Genomic DNA, 21,160 nt, shown 5'->3' with positions numbered 1-21,160 from the left:
TCTAAAGATTTTTGAATGGTTTTATTAGAGCTGTTGTAAGATTTTTGGCACTTTACCATTCAATTGCAGTGAATTTATGTTGGTGTCATTGTAGTATTATTTAAAATATTTAATTAGTATTATTTACTTTACTTGTATTAGTATTTATGATCTTGAATAAACTCTTCAGTAGACTGTCTGCTTAATCTGTTGATACTGCTCTTTTAACAGACATTTAACTGGCCATAAGAAATGTTGCAAGTACAATGCAACTTACACTAACCCTTTATTAACCCTAAAAGTCTACTTATAATCTAATGAGGATTAGTTGGTATGTAGATGCAATGTCATTTCAATACAACAAATGGACCATCAAAATAAAGTGTGACCTTTTGATTTGATTTTGTAATCATTTCAAAATAGTTGACAGTAGGTAGCAACATGAACTTGCATTTATTAATCTTACTCATATTTGTTTTTAGGTTTAATAATAGATTTGATTTGAATACAGTTGGATCTGGTAATATTATTTAATGCACATTAACAATTCGGGTTACTATTAATTTATGAGTGAGAAATATTTGCAAACAAACAGATACATATAGATAAGTAAGTAAAATTGTTTATTCTAAATTAGAACCCTTTAATCTAATTAGAGGCTTTTGATCTAAGCCCTGGCCCGAGTCGCACAGGCTGTAGCCCTAACCTTGTCTAACAGCTTATCAAAATTTTTGGCCCGAGTCCGACCCAAAGCCTGTCTTTTTTCCGTCAAACAGCTTATACTGTTAAAGCCAATAAATTACACCAGATTTGTATTTAATAGAATGTTATTGTTTTTTTTTTTGTTTTTTTTTTTAATGTAAGTTTTAGTTTATTTTTTTAAGTAACATTGATATCCAAGCTGTATGTGGTCCACAGTGAGTTTCACAAGTTTTTCACTGAGCATAACCAGTTGGCTCATCATTTAAACTTGTCACTATTTGAAAAGTTGCACACATTAGATCACATTAAGCTGTTTTTTTTAATTTTACATTTTTTTCTAAAGCAGATTTTGTGTGCTAGCTATGACTTGATAATTAGCCCGAAGCCCAGCCTTTAGGGCATAAAAAAGTCGAGCCCCAAAGGGCTCGTGCTCAAATGCAGCGCTCTATTCTAAATTACCTTTTGGTAATTGATTTTAGTCTTTGGTTTTAGTCAAAAAATTCATGAAAATGTATTAATTCCTAAATTAAATCATAGGAAGTCACAAAACTTTTATCAGAATATGTTAGTGTGTGCTTTTATCATATATTTTATTCTAAATTTTAAACAATAAACATTTGCTATTGTTCAGCCATTAAAATTAAATTAATTGTTCACCCAAAACTGAAAATTGTAATTTACTCACCCTTTATTTATTCCAAACCTGTCTCATTATCGTTCTTCTGTTGAACACAAAAGAATAGGTTTGAAGACAGACAGAAACCTGTAACTTTTGACTTCCGTAGTGTTTGATTACCCTTCTATGAAAGTCTGTGGTTACAGCTTTTTAGCATTTTTTTTTCAAAATATTTTCTTTGTTGTTTAACAGAATAAACTAATAATTGTTGAAACCACTTGAGTGAGCAAATAGTGAGTCAATTATCATTTTGGGGAGAACCATCTCTTTGTAGTTTGCTATAATGATTTAACTTCTGATGACCTTTAAAATAATAAAGTCTTTCCCAGAAAGCTCCCTGCTAATTTGGTTTAGTGATGTAATATGGTGGTGACAAGCATTGCTAGGTTTTGTACTCAAAGGGTCTGTTTACCTTTCTATTTACTAAAATAGCCATCAGCCATTTATTGCTCTTGAGAACCAAACCATGGTTATGGAACACTACCATTTACTTTGTTTACCCTGTATATCCTCCTTTGACTCCTTTACAGAGCCTGGGCTCAACAGCTTAACTGTGTTTAACGGACAGATGTTCTTCAAACTGCAGTTCCCACAAACCATTGTAGTCTGTGGTTTGTTAATGAAAAGCTTTAATAATAGTGCTCTTCCAGATGGGAGAAGACTTTTTTGGTATGAAAATAGGAGGGTTAGCAATGAAAACAGCTGCTCCAAACAGTCTGCTCGCCATCTGAGACATGAATGTCTGAGCCAATCCTGGCCATTCAAAGATATGATGGGTTTCAAACGCAAGAACCAAGTGAGTTGAAATGTGACCCGCTTCAGTCCATTGAAAGCCATGTGAATTTTTTGGAAAGAGACTAAACAGAAACAAGCTTGTGCACTTTAGCACTCTGGCCGCAATTGACACGGTCTCTTCTTCAGCGAGATTAGATGAAGACTGTAAAATGAGTGGAATTTGGAAGGGGTTACTCAAATGGATTTAAACCTCCGACTATCCTTGGCTTCAAACGTTTCCCACCAGCCACTCAAACGGAATGCTAATCTTCATACCTCGTGGGTGCCACGGACTTGCTCTTTTATGCTTTCTCAACGGGCAGATAAACAGACACCTAAGCCATTTGGTTTCAAAGGTCCTCTCCCAGACACAGACTGAGCAGGCTGTAATCGCCTGAGAACATGGCCCAAAAGCTTTCCGTTCCTGGCCAGCATTATTTAAACCACCTCAACATTCCATGGGAAAGATCCATCGCCTTAGTAGCACATACTCATTATGGAACACAACACTTCATGCATAATGCAGCTAGAAGAGCATTAATATTCATGATTTAAGCCCCCTCCCTTTTCTCGCAGGCATTTTATGGGCACTACAAATGAGTTGGGTAGCTTTTCAACACTAGATGATAAGAAACTGGCACGCTTCAACACATCATGGCTTCCCCATGAAAAGCCATTCTGCTTTTAACCTTTTCGTTTGATCTTGTCATTTGTCTTTTTATTGTTAGCGCAGGGATGGTTTGAAGGATTGCTGATTGGTTTGATTTCCTCAGTAGTTGCTCTTTTGTTCCATCAGATGCCACATATGGCGATAGAACAAAGCCACGCTCAAGTCCTCAATATCTTGGAGGATGGTCACCACTTCTAAAGATTAATGGCGTGTTACAGTTGATCATGAACAAGATGGAGACAGAAATAGGAGCAGCTGCATTATGAATTAAAGGCCTTGAGACCTCTTTCACATCTCCGGGGTTTATCGTCCTTGCTTTTATCGGTCATGGTTCAGAGGTTACGCCCAGAGGTGTCACTTTCCACTCGCCTCATAACCCAACCGAATGACCAATCGCACATTTTGATCCTTTGTTTGCCTCTGAAATTAAATTGAATTTGCTTCAATTATATATAAAGGAAATGGCCCTTAGCCTTATGGATTATTCGAAGGGATTTCTCTCACCACGCTAATCAATATCTAATGTCATATAAAATACAGTGTGTTTCATTTTCCATTACTGCTCCTTCCTGCCTAGAATTGCAGTTGTTTGATGAATGTGGATAAGCAGGAATGATGTCTGCGGTTAAGGTCAAATGTGATGGATCGGCATTCTTATAATTAGAGGAGACATAATTTAAGTGATTTATTTGCAGCATTTTTGCCGTACTTTCATTACTCTGATTCAGTTGATTTACCTTTGCGTTCATCCCTTTTTCTGCAGTGTTTGCGCACGTTAGTGGGCCACACCGGTGGGGTTTGGTCCTCTCAGATGCGAGACAACATCATTATCAGTGGATCCACGGACCGAACGCTCAAGGTCTGGAATGCAGAGACGGGAGAATGTATCCACACGCTGTACGGTCATACCTCAACAGTACGCTGTATGCACTTGCATGAGAAAAGGTAACGTATGTTGCACTTTACATCTAAATGTGTCTAAATAATTATGCATTTATTTGTTATTTTTACAAATATAGACACACTCATCTGCATGCACTGCTAATCAGAAATTTGAATAATTAAAGCTAATGTGAAGTGCTTCAAAATATGCTTTTTTTATTTAATGTTTGACATAATCTCAACCGAAACACATTGACACAATGGAAAGCTCATCACCTTTTTAAAAACAGCCAATAGTGTCTCTGCCAGTGAGAATGGTTGAGCTCAAGTGCATCAAATTAAAAGCAAGCGATAAGCATTTTTGAAGGGGGCGGGGCATGTCAAATACTAGAGAGCATTTGATTGGTTATGATTTGGTGAAAAACTGAATAGGAGGTGACGTGAATAAAACTGTTCATCCATTTAGGTGGCAGTAACAAACTACAAGCTTTTACTTGTTGATATTTATATTTTATATTTTTAAATGCAAATTTTGTCAGTGTTCTTGGGAACACAAGCTTATACAGGGTGTCCGCGGGGTCTTAAAAAGTCTTGCATTTAAAAAAAAACAACTAAATTTTAGACCTTAAAGTCTTGAATTGACTGAAATATTTTATTGTATGTATTAAATCATTTTAAAAATGTCTTAATTTTCATATGTGCAAGTAAGCTAGCCAATCTGGCCAACATGCAATCACCTATAATTAATCTCAAAAAGTTTTTTATTGCAAAGAAAAACAATTCACAGCAACTGTTAAACATTTTTACAGCAAATTCTTCAAATTAAACTCCCTAATAAAGAAAACTAAAGCAACACATCCTTTTACATGATCTTCCATTAATATAAAAAAACTATTTACAGAAGTAACCAACCCATTAGAAAAAACCCTTTGTGTTTAGCCTAAGTCAAACTTTTCTAAAATTTCACTCATTATGATCTTAAAAGTGTCTTAAATTCTTAAATTTGATTTGAAGAAACCTGCAAAAACCCTCTTATAGATATACTAAAAACGAATAATACTCATACTGACATTTAAAAAACTATATTTTAATTTCATAGGACCGTAAAATTTTATTTTATAGTGCTTCTGAAAAAACGTCTTATGTTTGTCTGCACAATAGCCCATTGGTTTGTGCACCGATTATGTAGCACAACTACTCCAGGTGATTAGTGTTTGAATCCTAACTCACGGTCCTTTCCTGATCCTCTCCCCCTCTCTTTCCCATTTTACATCCTGTCATTGTCCTGTCACTAAAGGCTAAAATGTCAAAAATAAGTCTTTAAAATAAAAAAGTGTCTTATGTTCCAATTTAAAATCCAATGAAAGCAGCATGTTATTGCAATTTTAATATATTTTAAAATACAATTTGTCTTTGTGGTAATTCTTTTAATTTTTAATCATAATGCATTGCATTAAGTTTAAAAGTGAAATACTTATGTGTAGAGTACAAGTTTTAGAACATTGGTCTCAAACTCAATTCCTGGAGGGCCACAGCTCTGCATAGTTTTCCTCCAATCTTAATCAAACACAGCTGATCTAGTAGACTCTAATAGTCTTGAACACCTTGATTATTTGGATCAGCTGTGTTTAATTAGGGTTGGAGCAAAACTGTGCAGAGCTGCGGCCCTCCGGGAATAGAGTTTCAGACCTATGCTTTAGAACAGGAGTCACCAGTCTCGTTTCTGGAGGTCAGGTGCCCTGCACACCTGCCTGGTTGTTTTAAGTATACTTAGTAAGACTTTGATTAGCTTGTTCAGGTGTGTTTGATTAGGGTTAGAGCTAAACTCTGCAGGACACCGGACCTCCTGGAACAAGTTTGGTGATCCCTGCTTTAGGAGAACAAACTACTACACCATGAACACCAGAACTGGAGTTCATTTACTTTCTAGCATTATATAAAGTACTATATGTTACACAATACTTCTTAAAAGATAATTCCCTTCAATGGCAGTGCACAATATATCATTGTGATGCTTAAACTGCACAGTTCCCATCTGCTTTCAGCTTTACGGCTTTTAATTGTGCGGATTGGATCCTCAGAGTTCTCAAATACCCAGTCCAGGGCTTTGCTGCTTTATACTGTTATAAACCACACAATTGCTCGCTTCACAATATTCTCAGTGTTTTCAATGCCTCTGGGCCAATTGGTGTGCGTATTTCCTTTTGTGTCAAGCTTGATTGCTTATTTTGTGCAGTGACCTCAGGCTTCATTCAGCAACAACAATGGCAGTTTCTGTTTGTTTCTCTTTGCTTCACCAGCACCCGTTTTAATGTTCATTTCAATGTTCAAAATGTATATCAAACCTTTGTGCTAGGGGGTTTGCTTTTGTAAGCAAATAAGTTTTTCTTTTTTATGTAATGTAATCCTATAAGCAAATACACTCCTTAAAGCAACTGACTGTCATAGACTGCAGAGTTACTGTCTAATTAAATTTTAGCTGTTTTATGTTCAAAACTTTATTATTTGAAACTTTTAAAGCAAACTAGCTACTTGAACAAAAGTTAACCACTTCGCATTTTCTCTCTTAGGGTGGTGAGTGGTTCTCGGGACGCCACGCTCCGGGTTTGGGACATCGAGACGGGTCAGTGTTTGCACGTGCTCATGGGTCACGTGGCAGCCGTTCGCTGCGTACAGTACGACGGCCGCCGGGTGGTCAGCGGAGCCTACGACTTTATGGTCAAAGTGTGGGATCCTGAAACTGAGACCTGCCTACACACACTCCAGGGTCACACCAACAGAGTCTACTCTCTACAGGTAAACATAGACATTTACCTGGCACTGACCAACACACAGCCACTTCACTTCTGCTTCAGAGGGCAGATTAATGTCTGATGGATTCATCCTCCTTTAAAGCGTGAACGAGAATCAAGCCACTTTAGCTTTTTGCTCAAAGAAAAATGAAGTGACTCTGCGGGTCATCGCTTCGTTAATTCTTGAGCTGTAAGGCAAGAGATCTTTAAAGCCCAACCGTCACTCATTGCTCTAAAAGGAGCATAGGTTAAAGAGAGATGAGATGTGGGCTAAAGTGATATTTGGCCTGAATAAGAAGCACTATCATTCTGTCTATTCTCTTGAAAGCTTGACTCATTCAGCTGTGCAGGAAGTTTGCGTGGAACTGCGTACCTGCGAAGACTCGGAATGATTTAGCCATAAGTTAAATTAAGTAGAGCACTAATGGAATCTTTAAAAGTGGTTTAAGCTAGTGTGTCATGCTCTATCTAGGTCTGTTTATTTAGTTATTCTGTCGGTTTAACTAACTTTGCAAGTGCGTGTATGTCATATTTTGAAGGTTCGCCAATATACTTTCTTCTTATAAGTCATTTCCAAATATGTAAACTTCAGAAATAAAGGCTGAATATACATTTATACTTCTGCGTGCTGTTTGTGTTGCTCTGCTATAACACTTCCGAACGCTACCTCGGTGTACAAGTAGCTCAAACTCGCTCATTCAGAGGCAGAAACCAGCGGATGTGCAAAAACATTATTCATAAGGTAAACGCAAAACAACAGTTTCCATCTAGAGCTACTTCACAGGACTGCACACTAGTCAATACTCTCTCCAATGGGTTCACATGCCTCTCAGCCCCACCCACACTGGTCACAGCTACCAAGCTGACCAATTACAGAGCTTGCGCTATGCATCATTGCAATGTGTGGTTACATTTTTGAAAGGTGAGGCTGCGGTGAGGGCTAAATGACTGGACGAAGGCTGCGCTGGAGCATACTCAAGCGCTTGACGCAGAAGTATAAATCAGCCTTTAATCAAAAATGCAGTAAAGTAATGAATTAATTGACAGACAAAAATGACGTCCACTTACATGTAGTGAAGGTTAAATGGCATAAAACAATTTATATATCTTTTCATACTTATTCATAAATGATTTTAAAAGCTATTCATACGTACATGACTTGAAAACATTTTCATACTTTGAGTCATTTGGTACAACCATTAGGGAAAAAATAATTGACAAACAAAAATTTTGTGCACTAACGTGTAGTGAAGGTTGCATGGCATAAAAATCTTTTTCTTTTCCTTTGTTTTCGACACTCATTCAAAAATGAACTAAAAAGGCATACATAGATGAAGGTTACATGCACATGAGATTAGATAGAACTGTATTCTAATTTAACTTTTGGGTAACCCAGTAGTGTAACAAATTACATTTTAAATTTGTGTAATTTAGTTACAGTTACTAAAGTCAATGCATATGTGTTAAGTTACAAATATAGTTTTAGAAGAAAAAATGCTGCTTTTAAAATCTCTTTTTCCACTGAAACATTAGTTAATAAGCTTGTGCTTTTGAATTGCTGGAGAACACGAGCTGAAATGAAATGGTTGCTGTTGAGTGTGGTTGCTTTAAGTGTAAATACAGGCATTACTTGGAATTCATTGAGCATAAAAACAAAAAATATTGCTAGTAATAATGTAGTCTAAAGAACTTTCTACTGCTGCTTACTCAACCAGCAATGGCAGCTCAAACACAGCCTAAACCAGCTAAATTAAATTTTTGGACAGGATCGGGAGTGAAGGGATCTTCTGATGCCATTCACATATCGTGTCACATATCCGCGCATGCACATATTGGGAGTGCATATTGCACGGGCTCGCATTTCCCAGGCGCCCCCAGTTGAAAACCTTGGGTCACGTGACAATAACTGACTCGATCAGCTTTATACTTTGGATTATACACATTTAGGTACACTAATTATCCCAGATAAACACAGAACACCAAAACACTACAGTGCTTTTTCATACTATGTATGTCAGTGCTTACAGATATCCAGTGTTTTTGTGTTAAAAAATAATAATAAAGTGGTTTGAAACAAGTGTATGATGAGAGAATTTTAAGTTTTGGGTGAACTCTTTAAGTATTTTAATATGTCAATCTGCTGTGATCAATTCATTGTAATGTTTTTCAGTGTATATTAAATTACTGCAAGAGCTTCAGTTTTTTTTTTTTTTTAAGTATATTTTGTATGTTTTAAAAGTAACTTCAAAGTAAAGTAATTCGTAATCTGATTACTTTTTTACATGAAGAAATTAGTAATGTAATCAGATTACAAATTTTCAGTTGTAATCAGTAATTTGTAATCTTTTTTTTTTTTAAGGTAACTTGGCCAAGATTGGTTACATGACATAATAGATTTCATTAATAAGTCATTAACGGGAAACAGAAAATGTTAGTGGAGTCAAACAATAAAACTGACATGAATGCAAAGATTATTTTATGTTTTGTACATTGTATTTGTCACTGACTCATCAACTGTGGGACAAAGCATTTGGACTGAAGTCCGCACTAATCCCCATTTGTCCTCATTTGTTCGTATATCCATAATTGTAAGCGCTTTGCAGTAATTACATTAGAAGAATTTAATCAAACATAGTGGCATTTAATGCAATAACAATGGAATAGAACATATCCGAAATTCAGCTAGAGCTGCATCTCATTGTGAAAGGAATCAAATCCTTGTCGTACTCAATACAGCTTCTATTCAATTGTTCTCGGGTTTTATTCTAGACAGTGAATAAGCCAAATCACAGCTCTGGGTGTTTAGCACCAGTCATTTTCTTATATAACAAGCCATTTATTAATTACCGAACACAGTGATTTATTTAATCTGCTCTTTCTACAGTTCGATGGCATCCACGTGGTGAGCGGTTCGTTGGACACATCAATTCGGGTGTGGGATGTAGAGACGGGGAACTGTATTCACACACTCACAGGTCATCAGTCCCTCACCAGCGGCATGGAGCTTAAAGATAATATCCTAGTATCTGGAAACGCAGACTCCACCGTCAAGATCTGGGACATCAAGACCGGCCAGTGCCTACAGACACTGCAAGGTGAGCAAAGACAGAGAGAATGATTTGAAACTGGATGTGCATTCATTTATAAATGATTTATGTATGCACACTTTTTAACTTTGTTTTTATTGATTTGAATTATATTACAGAACCTAGTGAACAGTACAGAACATGTTTTAAAATCTTTTTATTGTTTTTAGCATAAGAAAATTATCGATAACATACACAGAAAAAAAACTGTACAAAGGCCATTTCACAATACACAAACAGTCAGACAAAATATATTACAATATTATCCAGAAAGCATAAGAGGAAAAAAAATATATATATAAAAAATGATAATTTACAGAGAAATGTGTAGGCTCCACAACTCAACATATGCCAAACCAATCGCATCTATAATGAGTTACAAGTCAGCTTTACTGATATAAAACATAATTGGGTTTAAAATTTAAAAAAATAAATTTTGTTTGTTTGCCATGGCATATCATATTTCTTCCTTGCGCAATTATTCTCCAACAGTACTGAATATTATTGTATGCAGGTCTCGACATTAACTTTTTTGATCACCAGCCAATGTGGCTAGTAGTTTTCAATATTACTAGCCACTTGCCATTTTCACTAGCCACAATTTTGTTGTTGGGAAAATGTATGTTTTATGCATAAATTGACTTTTGCATGCTAAATTACTTTATATAGATATTGTTTAACAACTTTATTAATCCCAATAGGGGCAATTAAATTAGGGTAGTAGCATTACATGATACAACAAACACATAAAGACAAATCACTTACAAACAATATTAAAAAAACACAGCATGCTTCATATTAACTTCATAAATAATACTTAAAAAAGATAGGACTGACCCATATATTAAAAATTTTAAACTTGCTATAAGGTTGTAAAGCCTTATTGCCCCAAGAACAAATTGTATTTATATCTGTAGATTGTGTTATGTCCACATGATTTTATTTCAAAAAGCATGAGCAAATCGGTGGTTTTATTTTGTTGTACTAGATTTTCCTCATGCCACCAAAAAAAATATATATAAATAAAAAAATTAATTATATATATATAATTAAACTATATTAACAAAAATGGCTATAAGCAAATGAAAGCAGGTGAAATGCATACCGTGTGCAATAATGAAAGGATGACCATGGTTAACATTAAGCCCATTAACAATCTATTCAAAGAATAGTGAAAGCAAAAGCTGCAACCGCTGGTGCTTACATAAAATACCTTTTTTATTGTTTAAATCTCGAGCTCTTGAAAGTGGTGCACAAGCATTACTTTTTTATCCAGTCTATTTCTAAGAGAACCGATTGCAACAGTTGTGTTTCCAGGCACTGTTGCTTCACTAAAGCATCACCTGTGTCTCACCCTATGGTCTCAACATGTGCGTGATCCTCCTTTCATTGAGTATTCATCTGCTTTCTTTTGTTCGCTCGAACACAGTTGATTTTGTCAGTCGTTCTGTATTTCCATTCTCGAGGGCCGTTGGGCCATCCTTGTTGTTGAACCCAGCTTTTAAGAATTTCACTTTAAGAATTAATTTTTAACCAGCCAAAGTGGCTAGTGGGAGTGACTGTCTAACCCAACACAGCTAAAATCAACCTGCCTTTGGCTGGTTAGGGGAGGTTAATGTCAAGCCCTGAACATATATAATAATTTAGAATTACTTTCCCACCTCAACGTTTATTAAATAGAAATAAAAACATTTAAAATAAGTTTAAAATACAATACTGCATACAAAAATAAAATAAAATTAAAAAAATAATTTAATACATTTAAATTCAACAATAGGTGTGTGTGTAAATATAATTTTATTCACGTTATTATTATTATTATTATTATTACTACTATTATTACTATCGTCTTCATCATCATCATCATCATCACCATCATCATTATTATTATTACTATTATTTTATATTCATGCACTTGTAATCTCCAATTAGAATAAAGCAAAGTCTCATCTCTGGCGACGTGTGAAGTGCGGCACAATACTTCCTCCCCTCCAGCACCTGTCACTCACATTAATTAGCAAAGATCACAGATATTAGCAAATGACAAGCCCCGCCCTACTTTTTTTCTCTTTGAAAAACCTTTGATATACAATGATATACATAGACTGTTATTATGAGTTTAACGGTCATGAGCATCTTATATTCTCTTAATGTTTTTAATATCTGTTTTTTGTACAAATATGTACATTTGTATGTATTTAGGTATATATAATATAATATTTGCATCAAATTACCAAAAACAAAATACCACTTTCAGACATTGTACTCTCTTCTGCCTGCCATTGTCAGTCTCTCATTATTTTATTTATTGTTCTGAAAGTCTTAAGAACACCATCGTGGAGTTTATCTTTTTTGATATTTCAGCAAATAGGTGTGTAAAAAAATTATTTGATAAACTCTACCATTCACTGCACTCTTAAGTTTATCCAACTATGATTACTTGCGCTACTGAGAAACCAGAAACGGAAACATGAAACAGGTTCATAGGGAGATCACTATTTTTTATGATGAATTTATATCTAGCAAAGTTTTTTTTTTTAAAAAAAAGCCTGAAATTTCCGCTTCTTTCGATGTGTTCTCTATGCATCTCTAAATCCTGCCATTTATATAATTATAAATATTTAAATCCTGCTTTATCTATTGTGAATGTCATTTTTTAGTACTTTGCTGACATAAAATAACCACATATGAATGTGGTTAATGATGTGAAGGATGAGTAAAACATGGGTGTAAAAACTGTTCCTTTAAAAGCTTCAGCTCATGAATTAATAACCAGACTTTGGTTGATTTGAATTTACATAAATGTATAAAAAGTGCAATGTTGTATATTATGTTCCTCATCCAATTCACATGTATAATAGTAAGATCTCCATTGCAACATTTTAACCAGCCTTTAGTTTAATAAAAAAAATGAAGAGAAATTCCAAATTCCCAGTCTCTCTTATCTTAAGCCTTTCTGGAAGGTTGAGGGATGGATTGCATGATGAAAGGAATTGGAGGGGGTTGGGATGGTCTTGTTCAGGGGTGCCCAGAGGGTAAGAGAGAGAGGGTTGGACCATGTATTAAATAGTAGGTCATTTAATTAGGTCATTGAGCATTTTGCCCTTATCACTTAATGGCACTCGTTTGACATAATACACAAAAACACACATTTGACCCCAGACGAGATGCTCAACTCGACAGTAAAGCTTTGAAGTGCAAACGCTCACACAGGGTCGCTCATTAAAGGGAAACAGACCATTATGGTGCTCCGTGTCATGTCTTGCACATCAATAGAGAGAGCGGCCATCTCATTTACATTCACACAGTTGACTTAAGCACTTGCTGATGGCTATTCATGACCGAATTCACACTCTCAATTGATGTTTAATTGTTATGAACATAGGTCTGTTTTTTTTCCTTTTTCCTAGTTCTGTTAGCTTTATTGTCAGTATGATGTGTAATAGCTGATAAGGCCTCTCTGCAGAAACAGAAGCAGTTTCTTTTTGACATCTTTATGCCTAGCTGACCGCACTTATGTTTAGACTTAGGCATGTTTCTTGGTCTATCAGAAGGACTGGTTCAATTCAATACCTCAAGGGCACAGAATCAAAGCCGTTTATGCCACAGTATTTCCCGTAACCATAGTTACTCGTTCAGTCCTCATTCTCTCTGCCGTGGCAAGGAGCTGTCGTTCGATTTCCTGTCTATTGGTGCTTTCATCGTTGCAGTGTTTGATGAGCTGATCCATCTGGAATCCCTAGTGGGCAAAAGTATACTTTAGCATACTTTCTAAAAAAAAAGTTAAAGTACTTATTATGGAAAATTCTGTTCCGTTTGTGAACTGAAGGTAATGTTGATAGTACAATAAAATAGTACTTTAGACAAGGCAAAGCATTTATATAGCACATTTCATACACCATGGTATTTGAAAGTGCTTTACATAAACAAGAATAAAATAAAAACATTTACAAGTATAAGAAATAAAAACAAATTAAAATATTGTAATATTGTATTAAAACAAATATTGTATTAAAACAAATTAAAAAGTGTTTAAAAAAGTTTTTAAAGGAATAAAGAAATCCACTTTAGAATGTAAGCATTGCTTTATGTGTGCCTTTTTTGAGGTCAAAGGTTATCTTTTAACTACAACAGTTTTAACAAAACTGCACAAGTGACACAAGAATGAACGCTTGCATAATTTTCAAAGCCATTTTGTATTGTAATGTCACGGTGTTACACGGTGAAATGTATAAAGTCTCAAATATACATAATCAGAGTTGTAGCAATGCTATTTTAATAGGCTCATCTGTCAACCTGGTGTCAGAGTAAATTATAGAGCTTATGCAAACATCAATATCACTATGACCAGATGATTTCTAAAAAGGGACAGTTCACTCAAAAATAAAAACACTCAAATGACACTCAAGCCGTTCCAAACCTTTGACTTTCTTATAAAAAATGGTTTATTATGAATGGTTACTGTCTTTCAACATTCTTTAGAATATCTTCTTTTTTCAGAGGAATAAAGAAACTCAATCAGGTGTGTGACAAGGGTTGAATAAATGATGACTATTTTCTTTTTTGGGTGAACTACCGCTTTAACTGGTGTCGCTCATTTTATTTATTTTTTATTGAGGGAAACAAAGTGAAACACACTAACATATTTGTCGTTAATGATTTTTTTCTTTATCAGTATATTGTTGAAAAGTTATTTTTACTTCCAATCATAAAGCAATACTGTCTCTATGAATATACCAAAGCTGCAGTTTGCTCAATGGCCACTGGTTTTGCTAACAACAAGGGTTTCAGAATACTGTAATATCTGTAAGATTTGAAGTACACCCCAAGTGTATTTTTAAAGGGGTTGTTTCACAAAATCATTTACTCCCCCTTCACTTGTCCCAAACCTGTTAATGTCTTTCTTCTAATGAAAACAAAAGTAGATATTTTGAAGAAAGCTGCAAATTGACCATTTACTCACTAGTACCTTCTAATGGTTATAGACTGGGTTTCTTTCTTTTGTTGAACAAAACATGAAGATATTTTGAAGAAAGTTGAAAACCTGTAACCATTGACTTCCATAGTAGTTGTTTTTTTCTACCCATGAAAGTCAATGGTTACAGGTGTTCAACTTACTTTTAAAATATCTGCTTTTGTGTTAATTGACGAAAGAAACCCAGTTTATAACCATTTGAGAGTGGGTAACTAGTGAGTAAATGTTCATTTTTGGGTGAACTATCCTTTTAACATAATCATATGTGCTTCGTTTTCACGAGATGTCAGTCTCTAACTTAAATTTCTTCTACTTTATTTTTGCTCTCAGGTCCTCACAAGCACCAGAGTGCAGTAACATGCCTGCAGTTCAACAAGAATTTTGTCATCACCAGCTCGGATGACGGTACGGTGAAGTTGTGGGACCTTCGAACGGGCGAGTTCATCCGCAACCTGGTCACACTGGAGAGCGGAGGCAGCGGCGGTGTGGTCTGGCGCATCCGTGCCTCTAATACCAAACTGGTTTGTGCAGTGGGCAGCCGGAACGGCACGGAGGAAACCAAGCTCCTGGTGCTGGACTTTGACGTGGACATGAAGTGAAGGGGCGAACTTACAGGGGACTTGTTTGGAAAATGGGGAGGGAGGGGAAAGAGCAACCCGTCCCGGGTCATTCTGCGCCAGGACTGACCGCTCACTTCATGGCATCTCCACCTCCCCGATAAGTTGCCGCCAACATCTCTCCCCCCCTGCTGTGCCACGGTTCATGACTGCCACCACAGTTCCGTTCACCTACCGAGGGGGTGGGGGCAGACGCTCATGCACCACAGCATTCTGGGAAGGAAACTGACAAGAAGGACATGGGAAGACAGGATTGTCCCTTTTCCTACCACTCAAGGCGACCTTGCACAGAGACTTGTTTGCTCAAGCCTGACTGAAATTCGCACCCATAATGTACAAATGTTATTTTTTTGATCAAAGCAGTCGACACTGTATACATGAGACCCTAACGCATCAACACGGAGCGATACATAGTGTATACACGTTCAGATTTAAAGAGCAGAAAGATTGAAGAGCTTTGTTGTACTGCGGGAGTGATTGGAGAAAGAAAGACAAAGGAAGCCAATTTTGTCGGTCCTCATCAACCTCAGCACACGCCAAATATCCCTTTCTTCCTCACGCGTTGAGTTTTCTTTTTGTCTTTGCTTTGTTCCCCACCACTTGTCTTTTGGGTTTTTTTGTGTCAATAGCTGTGAATTAAAGTTTTGTGATTTCTTTTTCAAGTTCAGCTTTTTTTTTTTGTTCACTTCCTGCCTACTGTTTCAAACAACAGGCCTCAGTATTAAGCTAAACCCACCCTGCTGTTTCACGTTTTTGGGGTTTTATTTTGTATTGTGTTTTTTTTTTCTCTCTACTTCATAAGCGGCGTCTCTCTGGTTTGGAGATGACCTGCATTCATTGTTTTTCAACCAGTCTGGTCTTGATAGTTCATCAGTGCTGGTGCTCTGTGGGAAACGGGAATGTTTTCCCATAAGCTTCTGGGAACATGTCCCCCTCCCACCCCCCTTTCCCCCAGTACTGTCCATCCCAGTGGCCAAACTGGATTTTATGCTGCTACACACACAAAATTAAGGTGGAACTTTAACTGGCTGTGACGTTTTAGTCCCAGACGAAATTCTAAACAAAAGTTACTTGTAGAGTTTGAACTTGTAAAAACGACACAAACAAACGTACCAACAAAAGCAAGATATTGACATTACAGCTTCTCTTTTTTTTTTGCCACTGAAACTTGAGCCAAATGTGCCTCTACGAGGCGTAGAGGAGGGAGAATGTCTGTCAAAGAGACGGGTTTGTCTGCTGAGATAAAACGACGGACGAGTAGAAACTATTTTGCGCGTGTTTGCGAGCATGACTGGATGTGTGTGCGGGTGTGTGTTTGAGCAAATCACACATTCCTTGGGACAAAAGCTCTGTCAGCTGTGTGGAAATGTATGCTTCGGCGAAAAGAATACCGTTCTTGTTTTTAATTAGTTATAAAAACGAGATTGTTGGAACCGATGTTAAGTTACAGAGAAAAAAAGGTGGTCTTAGTGTACAGAAATGGACATCTGATTACGTTTTAAGTGCTGGAGCTAACCTGGTTTTCTTGGTGACGCTCTCATGGATTTTGTTTTTGTTCTTTTTTTTTTTTTTTTTTTTTTTAGTTCTTTTTTTTTTTTTTTTTCAATGGTAAAGCAGCTTCATAGATAAACAGGACGTAACCGCATCCGTAGCCAAACGATTCGTCTCATTCTCCAAGTCACAACTCAAGCTGAACTGTGAAAGTGGTTTAACACTGTATATTAAAAGAAAAAACAATCTTGTTCTTTTTCCTGTTCTTTTCTTTTTCGTTTCTTCCTGTTTAATTTATGATCTGGTTTGAGAAATCAGATGTTGGAGCTGTTTTATTTTTTCAGTTTGTGTAAACTGCCTGGCATAACAGACAGCTAAAAAAGAAACCTTAAAGGGATTGTGTATTTGTTTGATTCATTTAGAATTTTTATTTTCTTATAACTTAAGTGCAATAAAATGTGGGTTTTTCTTTGTTCATTTCAATGATTTTGGTTGTCTGTTTTTCTCAATGTGTGAAAGTGTGTCATGTGTGTCCAATAAAGCTTATATAGTTTGTTCTGCTTAAGAAAAAGGCATTCCAACCATTGGGGCTTATTGCTTGATGTGATGTATTCATTTAACAAGGAAGAATATTCTAGGCAGCATTACTTCTCCTCTCCATCACATCTCATTAAAGGGGTGGTCCGGAGTGTATTTTAAGGCTTGGTTTTGTTCATAAGATGCAAAGTAATGTGTGCTCATGCTTCATTTGTAGAAAATCACGTTATTTTTTCATATATCTTACTTTGATTATATACAGCTACTCGGCTAACATAAACCACTGTCATGTTTCCTAGTTCTTCCAAAAGGCCCGCCCTCAAGAGGCTCTGATTGGTCTGCTATCATAATGGGCCGTGATTCGCGTATCGGCTCCACGTCACCAGGAAAAGTAGCACGCGCCTTCAAGCACAAACAGTCAATCAGAGTAGCTGTTAGCTGCATCAGTTTGTGCCCGAATCAGGCAGAAAATGTAGAGGACTAGACCTCACACCTGCTCTCTTACAATAAAATCTGACAAATGTCTTTCTATACTGATTATAAGCATGTGTAAGTAATATAAAACGTTCTTATATTTTTTGCAAGTTTGTTATGCGAGATCAGGGAAAGTGGCTGCATAGAGAGATACTGCTGCGCTGCTGAAGGTTGTGGGTTTTTACATTAGTTTGACGAATAAATATAAATTTGTAGCTAAATTGTTAACAGTGCCAAACAGCATTTCGCATTGTTTACATCCTCGCTACAACATACCATTAACGCTAGAAACGGTGCATGAAATAGATCAATTTTAATCAAACAAAAATACAGGTTGTGGCTCACAATCTACAGCTTCGTCGGTTGGGGAGGAGTTTTTTTATTTAAGACAAATCCAGCACTGAACAAAGAGATGCTTGAAGCTCTCCTTTGCCAAATGCTCGTTAAGAAGCCCAAATACAGAAACAGAAGAAGCTCTGTGGAAATAGCAGCATTTGGACAGCATTTTAGCTTTCTCTGCTATATTATAGCACTACAGCTCCTCTGGCCACGTCCTGTTGCTGCGTGTGGTAAATGTGAATAATCTGAAGCGCTTGTGACCTCACTAGCCCGGATGTATTTTTTGTAGTCCCCAAAGTTCATTTGCTATAGGCTTTTCAAACCTAACTCTTTAAAAGCCAATGTGTCCCTTTGCACTAAACTTAGTGCAAATTCCATCAACATCAACTTAAGTTTAAAATATGATATAGTAGTGGACCACTACGCCAGCAGTATGAGCTTTACCTGCAGAACAGCTGATCAATCAATTAAGGATCTGACACATGTCTCGGTTGATCAGAGATCTTTCGTAAGCAGCCAGCGTTCGTTGTCATTGTTTACACTGCTTTAAGTGTCAAATCGTTTTGCACCTTTGACTTCCGGGAAAACGTAAGAATGAACTGTTAGTTGTAAGCGGGTGTTTGTCAGTTGAGGGAAGATGTGTTTCTCTATCTGTTGCAGAGTCATCCAGCCTAAAGCTACAGGATATTCACATTCTGTTGCCTAGCAATGGTTCAGATCTGCTTAGTTACTGACCACACTGTAAAAAGTGCTACACTCACAAAGTTGGTTCTATCTACTTTAAATAATTGCAATCTAGTTAATTTTATTTGTTTTATACCAAAAAAATAAAATTTGCTTCCTCTTTACTTAAAATATATCAGTTTTTATATAACTGTATATTTTGAATAAAACTAATGCAATTTATTTGAGTAGATTTTTTTACGTGGTTATTGTGTAGAATAAATGTTATAAAAGTGAGTTGACACAGACAATTTATTAGAGCAGCTGTCGATGTGGGCAGGTGTTCATAAAACGTGATTTTAATAGTTTGGCGTGACTCCTTTTTCATTGCCCGGGATTTAGCAGGCAGACGCAGCTTCTGCAATGGTCGACATTAACTGCTCCCAGCAGCGGATCTGATTAACACGGTAAGTTGCAAATGTAGCCGAATGATAATTGTAAAGTCATGCAAAACTGCTGTCTTCGCTAGGCAGGTGAGGTTTTAGCTTTGCAAATTGTACGGTAGCCTTAGGTATGTTAACAGTTAGACTGCTCTCACATGGAAAGCTAAGTTGGCTAACGCTAACCAACGCTAGTTTATGCTAACGATTAAAAGTGATATTATTGAGAAAAATAGTGAAAGTAGTTTTAAAACAAATAGTAGGTATAACTAACGTTAGAGAACCGATTAACAAGGTCACTGGTGGGCGGTCGGGCTGTGGGGGTTCAGTTTGTTAGCGCTAACTTAGCTAAAGTTAGCTCACCTAAGTTATAGCAGCACATTAAGGATGGATATTAAATGCAGAAACATATGCAACAGTTAAGTAGTTTGTGTTTAACGTAAGAGAAAGTATAACTTAAAGTTTGTGTTTTAGAGATTTATTCCATAAGTTTTTTTTAATGCTGCATAGTGAATAAATTACAGATTTACAATTTATTTTAACTTAAATTACATTTACTGATGTTTACAGAACCATTTAAACTGTATGCACCTCATTCTAAAATGCATGTTCTTGGTCTTTAGATACCAAAGTGATTTTGTTACCTGTGGATCTTCAAACTTCACATCCAGGTAAGAAAAACATTAGATACAATTACAGCTATAATTATTTGCAGGTAAGTAAAACATTGGTAAAATTGCAAACAATAGTGGGCTCCATAGAATTAACCTACATTTGATATCTGAAGATTTTTTTTATGTGTGCAACAGTAAAAACAGTAAAAAAAAAAAAAATATCCTAATGCAGTTTCTTATTATCTGTCAGTCTTTCAATAAAGCTAACTGATAACACTAAATCACTGAACTGTCATTTGCCAGTCACATTAAATTTATAGAAAAAGTCAATTAAATGTAGCTTTAGCAAAAAATTAATGTAAACCTTAATGTAATTTGTAAAATGGCAATGTATTTATTTATTTATTTAATAGAATTTGTATTATGACGTGCAAAGTTTGGTGCAAAATGAAGATGACGATTAAATTATAGAATTTGTATTCTATAATTTTCATATAGCCATTTTCAAACAGTTTTAATATCTAAATTAAATACACATTCTTATGCTTTATAAGTTGCCAAACTTACTAAAGGTAACTTACTAAGGTAATTTTTAACTGATAAACTAAGGTGTTTCATCCATGCATCATTCTCACTGCACTTTTGTAACTTCACTTGTAGTTATTTCCTATTCAGTATTTAGCTATTTAATGTTGTTTGGTATCAACCACCTAAACTCCTGTTTCTTTTTGTCTCTACCAATAGAGTTGTGAGGAATCAGAGGTGCATGCAGCTGCCCACAAGAAAAATTTGCCATCAGCCCAACACAGTTTGGATTATCATAGGACTGTCAGAGGTTTGCCAAACCTGTCAAATGCATGATGGCTCCTGTTTGGACTTACTGATGTCCTCGACAAGTATCCATCAAAACTGTATACATTTGAGATATATCAGAGACTCTTTGTGGGGCTGGACATTATGCATCCTAAATCTTCATCAAAATATGCAAATCTCCTCACTGAGTTGCCTTAGATGATTTCTCAATAGGATCTGGTATTATTAATGTTTTTATTTATGTATTGTGTACGTGTAGCCACATTAATGGCCTATTTTGTAGTCACTATTAAAAGGAACATTGATTGATATTGAATACATGTTATGGTCTTTAATCCATCTTCCCATTCTTATTTAATTGTTATTGACAGGAAAGTCTGTTTATCTGTTTTTCCTAGTGTATATTGTGCTTACAATATAGAAACGAAGATTTATTTTCTAAGGTTACAGCCAGAAGTTAATTGAATTAATTTTAAATCAAATATGCATGGTTAATTTTATTTAGATAATTAAGTTCATAATACTTAATTAAAATAAGTACAGTCAACATATAGCAATGTATAAGTAAGTTAAGTTTAACAAAAAAAGTAAGTTTATCTGATTTGAGTAATTTTAGAAATATTAGTTGGCTCAACT

General features: G+C 35.9%; 1 protein-coding gene and 1 long non-coding RNA gene across 9 annotated transcripts in view; both read left to right on the top strand.

Annotated features, from left to right (window-relative positions):
* The window catches only part of fbxw7 (F-box and WD repeat domain containing 7), a 286,374-nt gene extending 269,247 nt beyond the window's left edge, over nucleotides 1-17,127 (top strand). For all 8 annotated transcript variants that reach the window (XM_073951515.1, XM_073951513.1, XM_021473906.2 and 5 more), the window contains 4 exons: nucleotides 3,565-3,746; nucleotides 6,254-6,479; nucleotides 9,360-9,570; nucleotides 14,867-17,127. In XM_073951515.1, the coding sequence (XP_073807616.1) occupies nucleotides 3,565-3,746; nucleotides 6,254-6,479; nucleotides 9,360-9,570; nucleotides 14,867-15,135 (888 nt within the window). In that variant the 3' untranslated portion in view covers nucleotides 15,136-17,127. The remainder of the gene's footprint in view (nucleotides 1-3,564; nucleotides 3,747-6,253; nucleotides 6,480-9,359; nucleotides 9,571-14,866) is intronic.
* Nucleotides 17,128-19,026: 1,899 nt separating this feature from the next.
* LOC137490663 (uncharacterized) lies at nucleotides 19,027-20,840 on the top strand. The gene is made up of 3 exons (XR_011010537.2): nucleotides 19,027-19,124; nucleotides 19,721-19,768; nucleotides 20,456-20,840. It is a non-coding gene; the product is annotated as an uncharacterized lncRNA (long non-coding RNA).
* The last annotated feature ends 320 nt before the right edge of the window (nucleotides 20,841-21,160 follow it).

Source organism: Danio rerio, chromosome 1, assembly GCF_049306965.1.
Source record: "Danio rerio strain Tuebingen ecotype United States chromosome 1, GRCz12tu, whole genome shotgun sequence".
Classification (NCBI taxonomy): Eukaryota; Metazoa; Chordata; class Actinopteri; order Cypriniformes; family Danionidae; genus Danio; species Danio rerio.
This window is presented reverse-complemented; position numbering and strand designations above follow the sequence as displayed.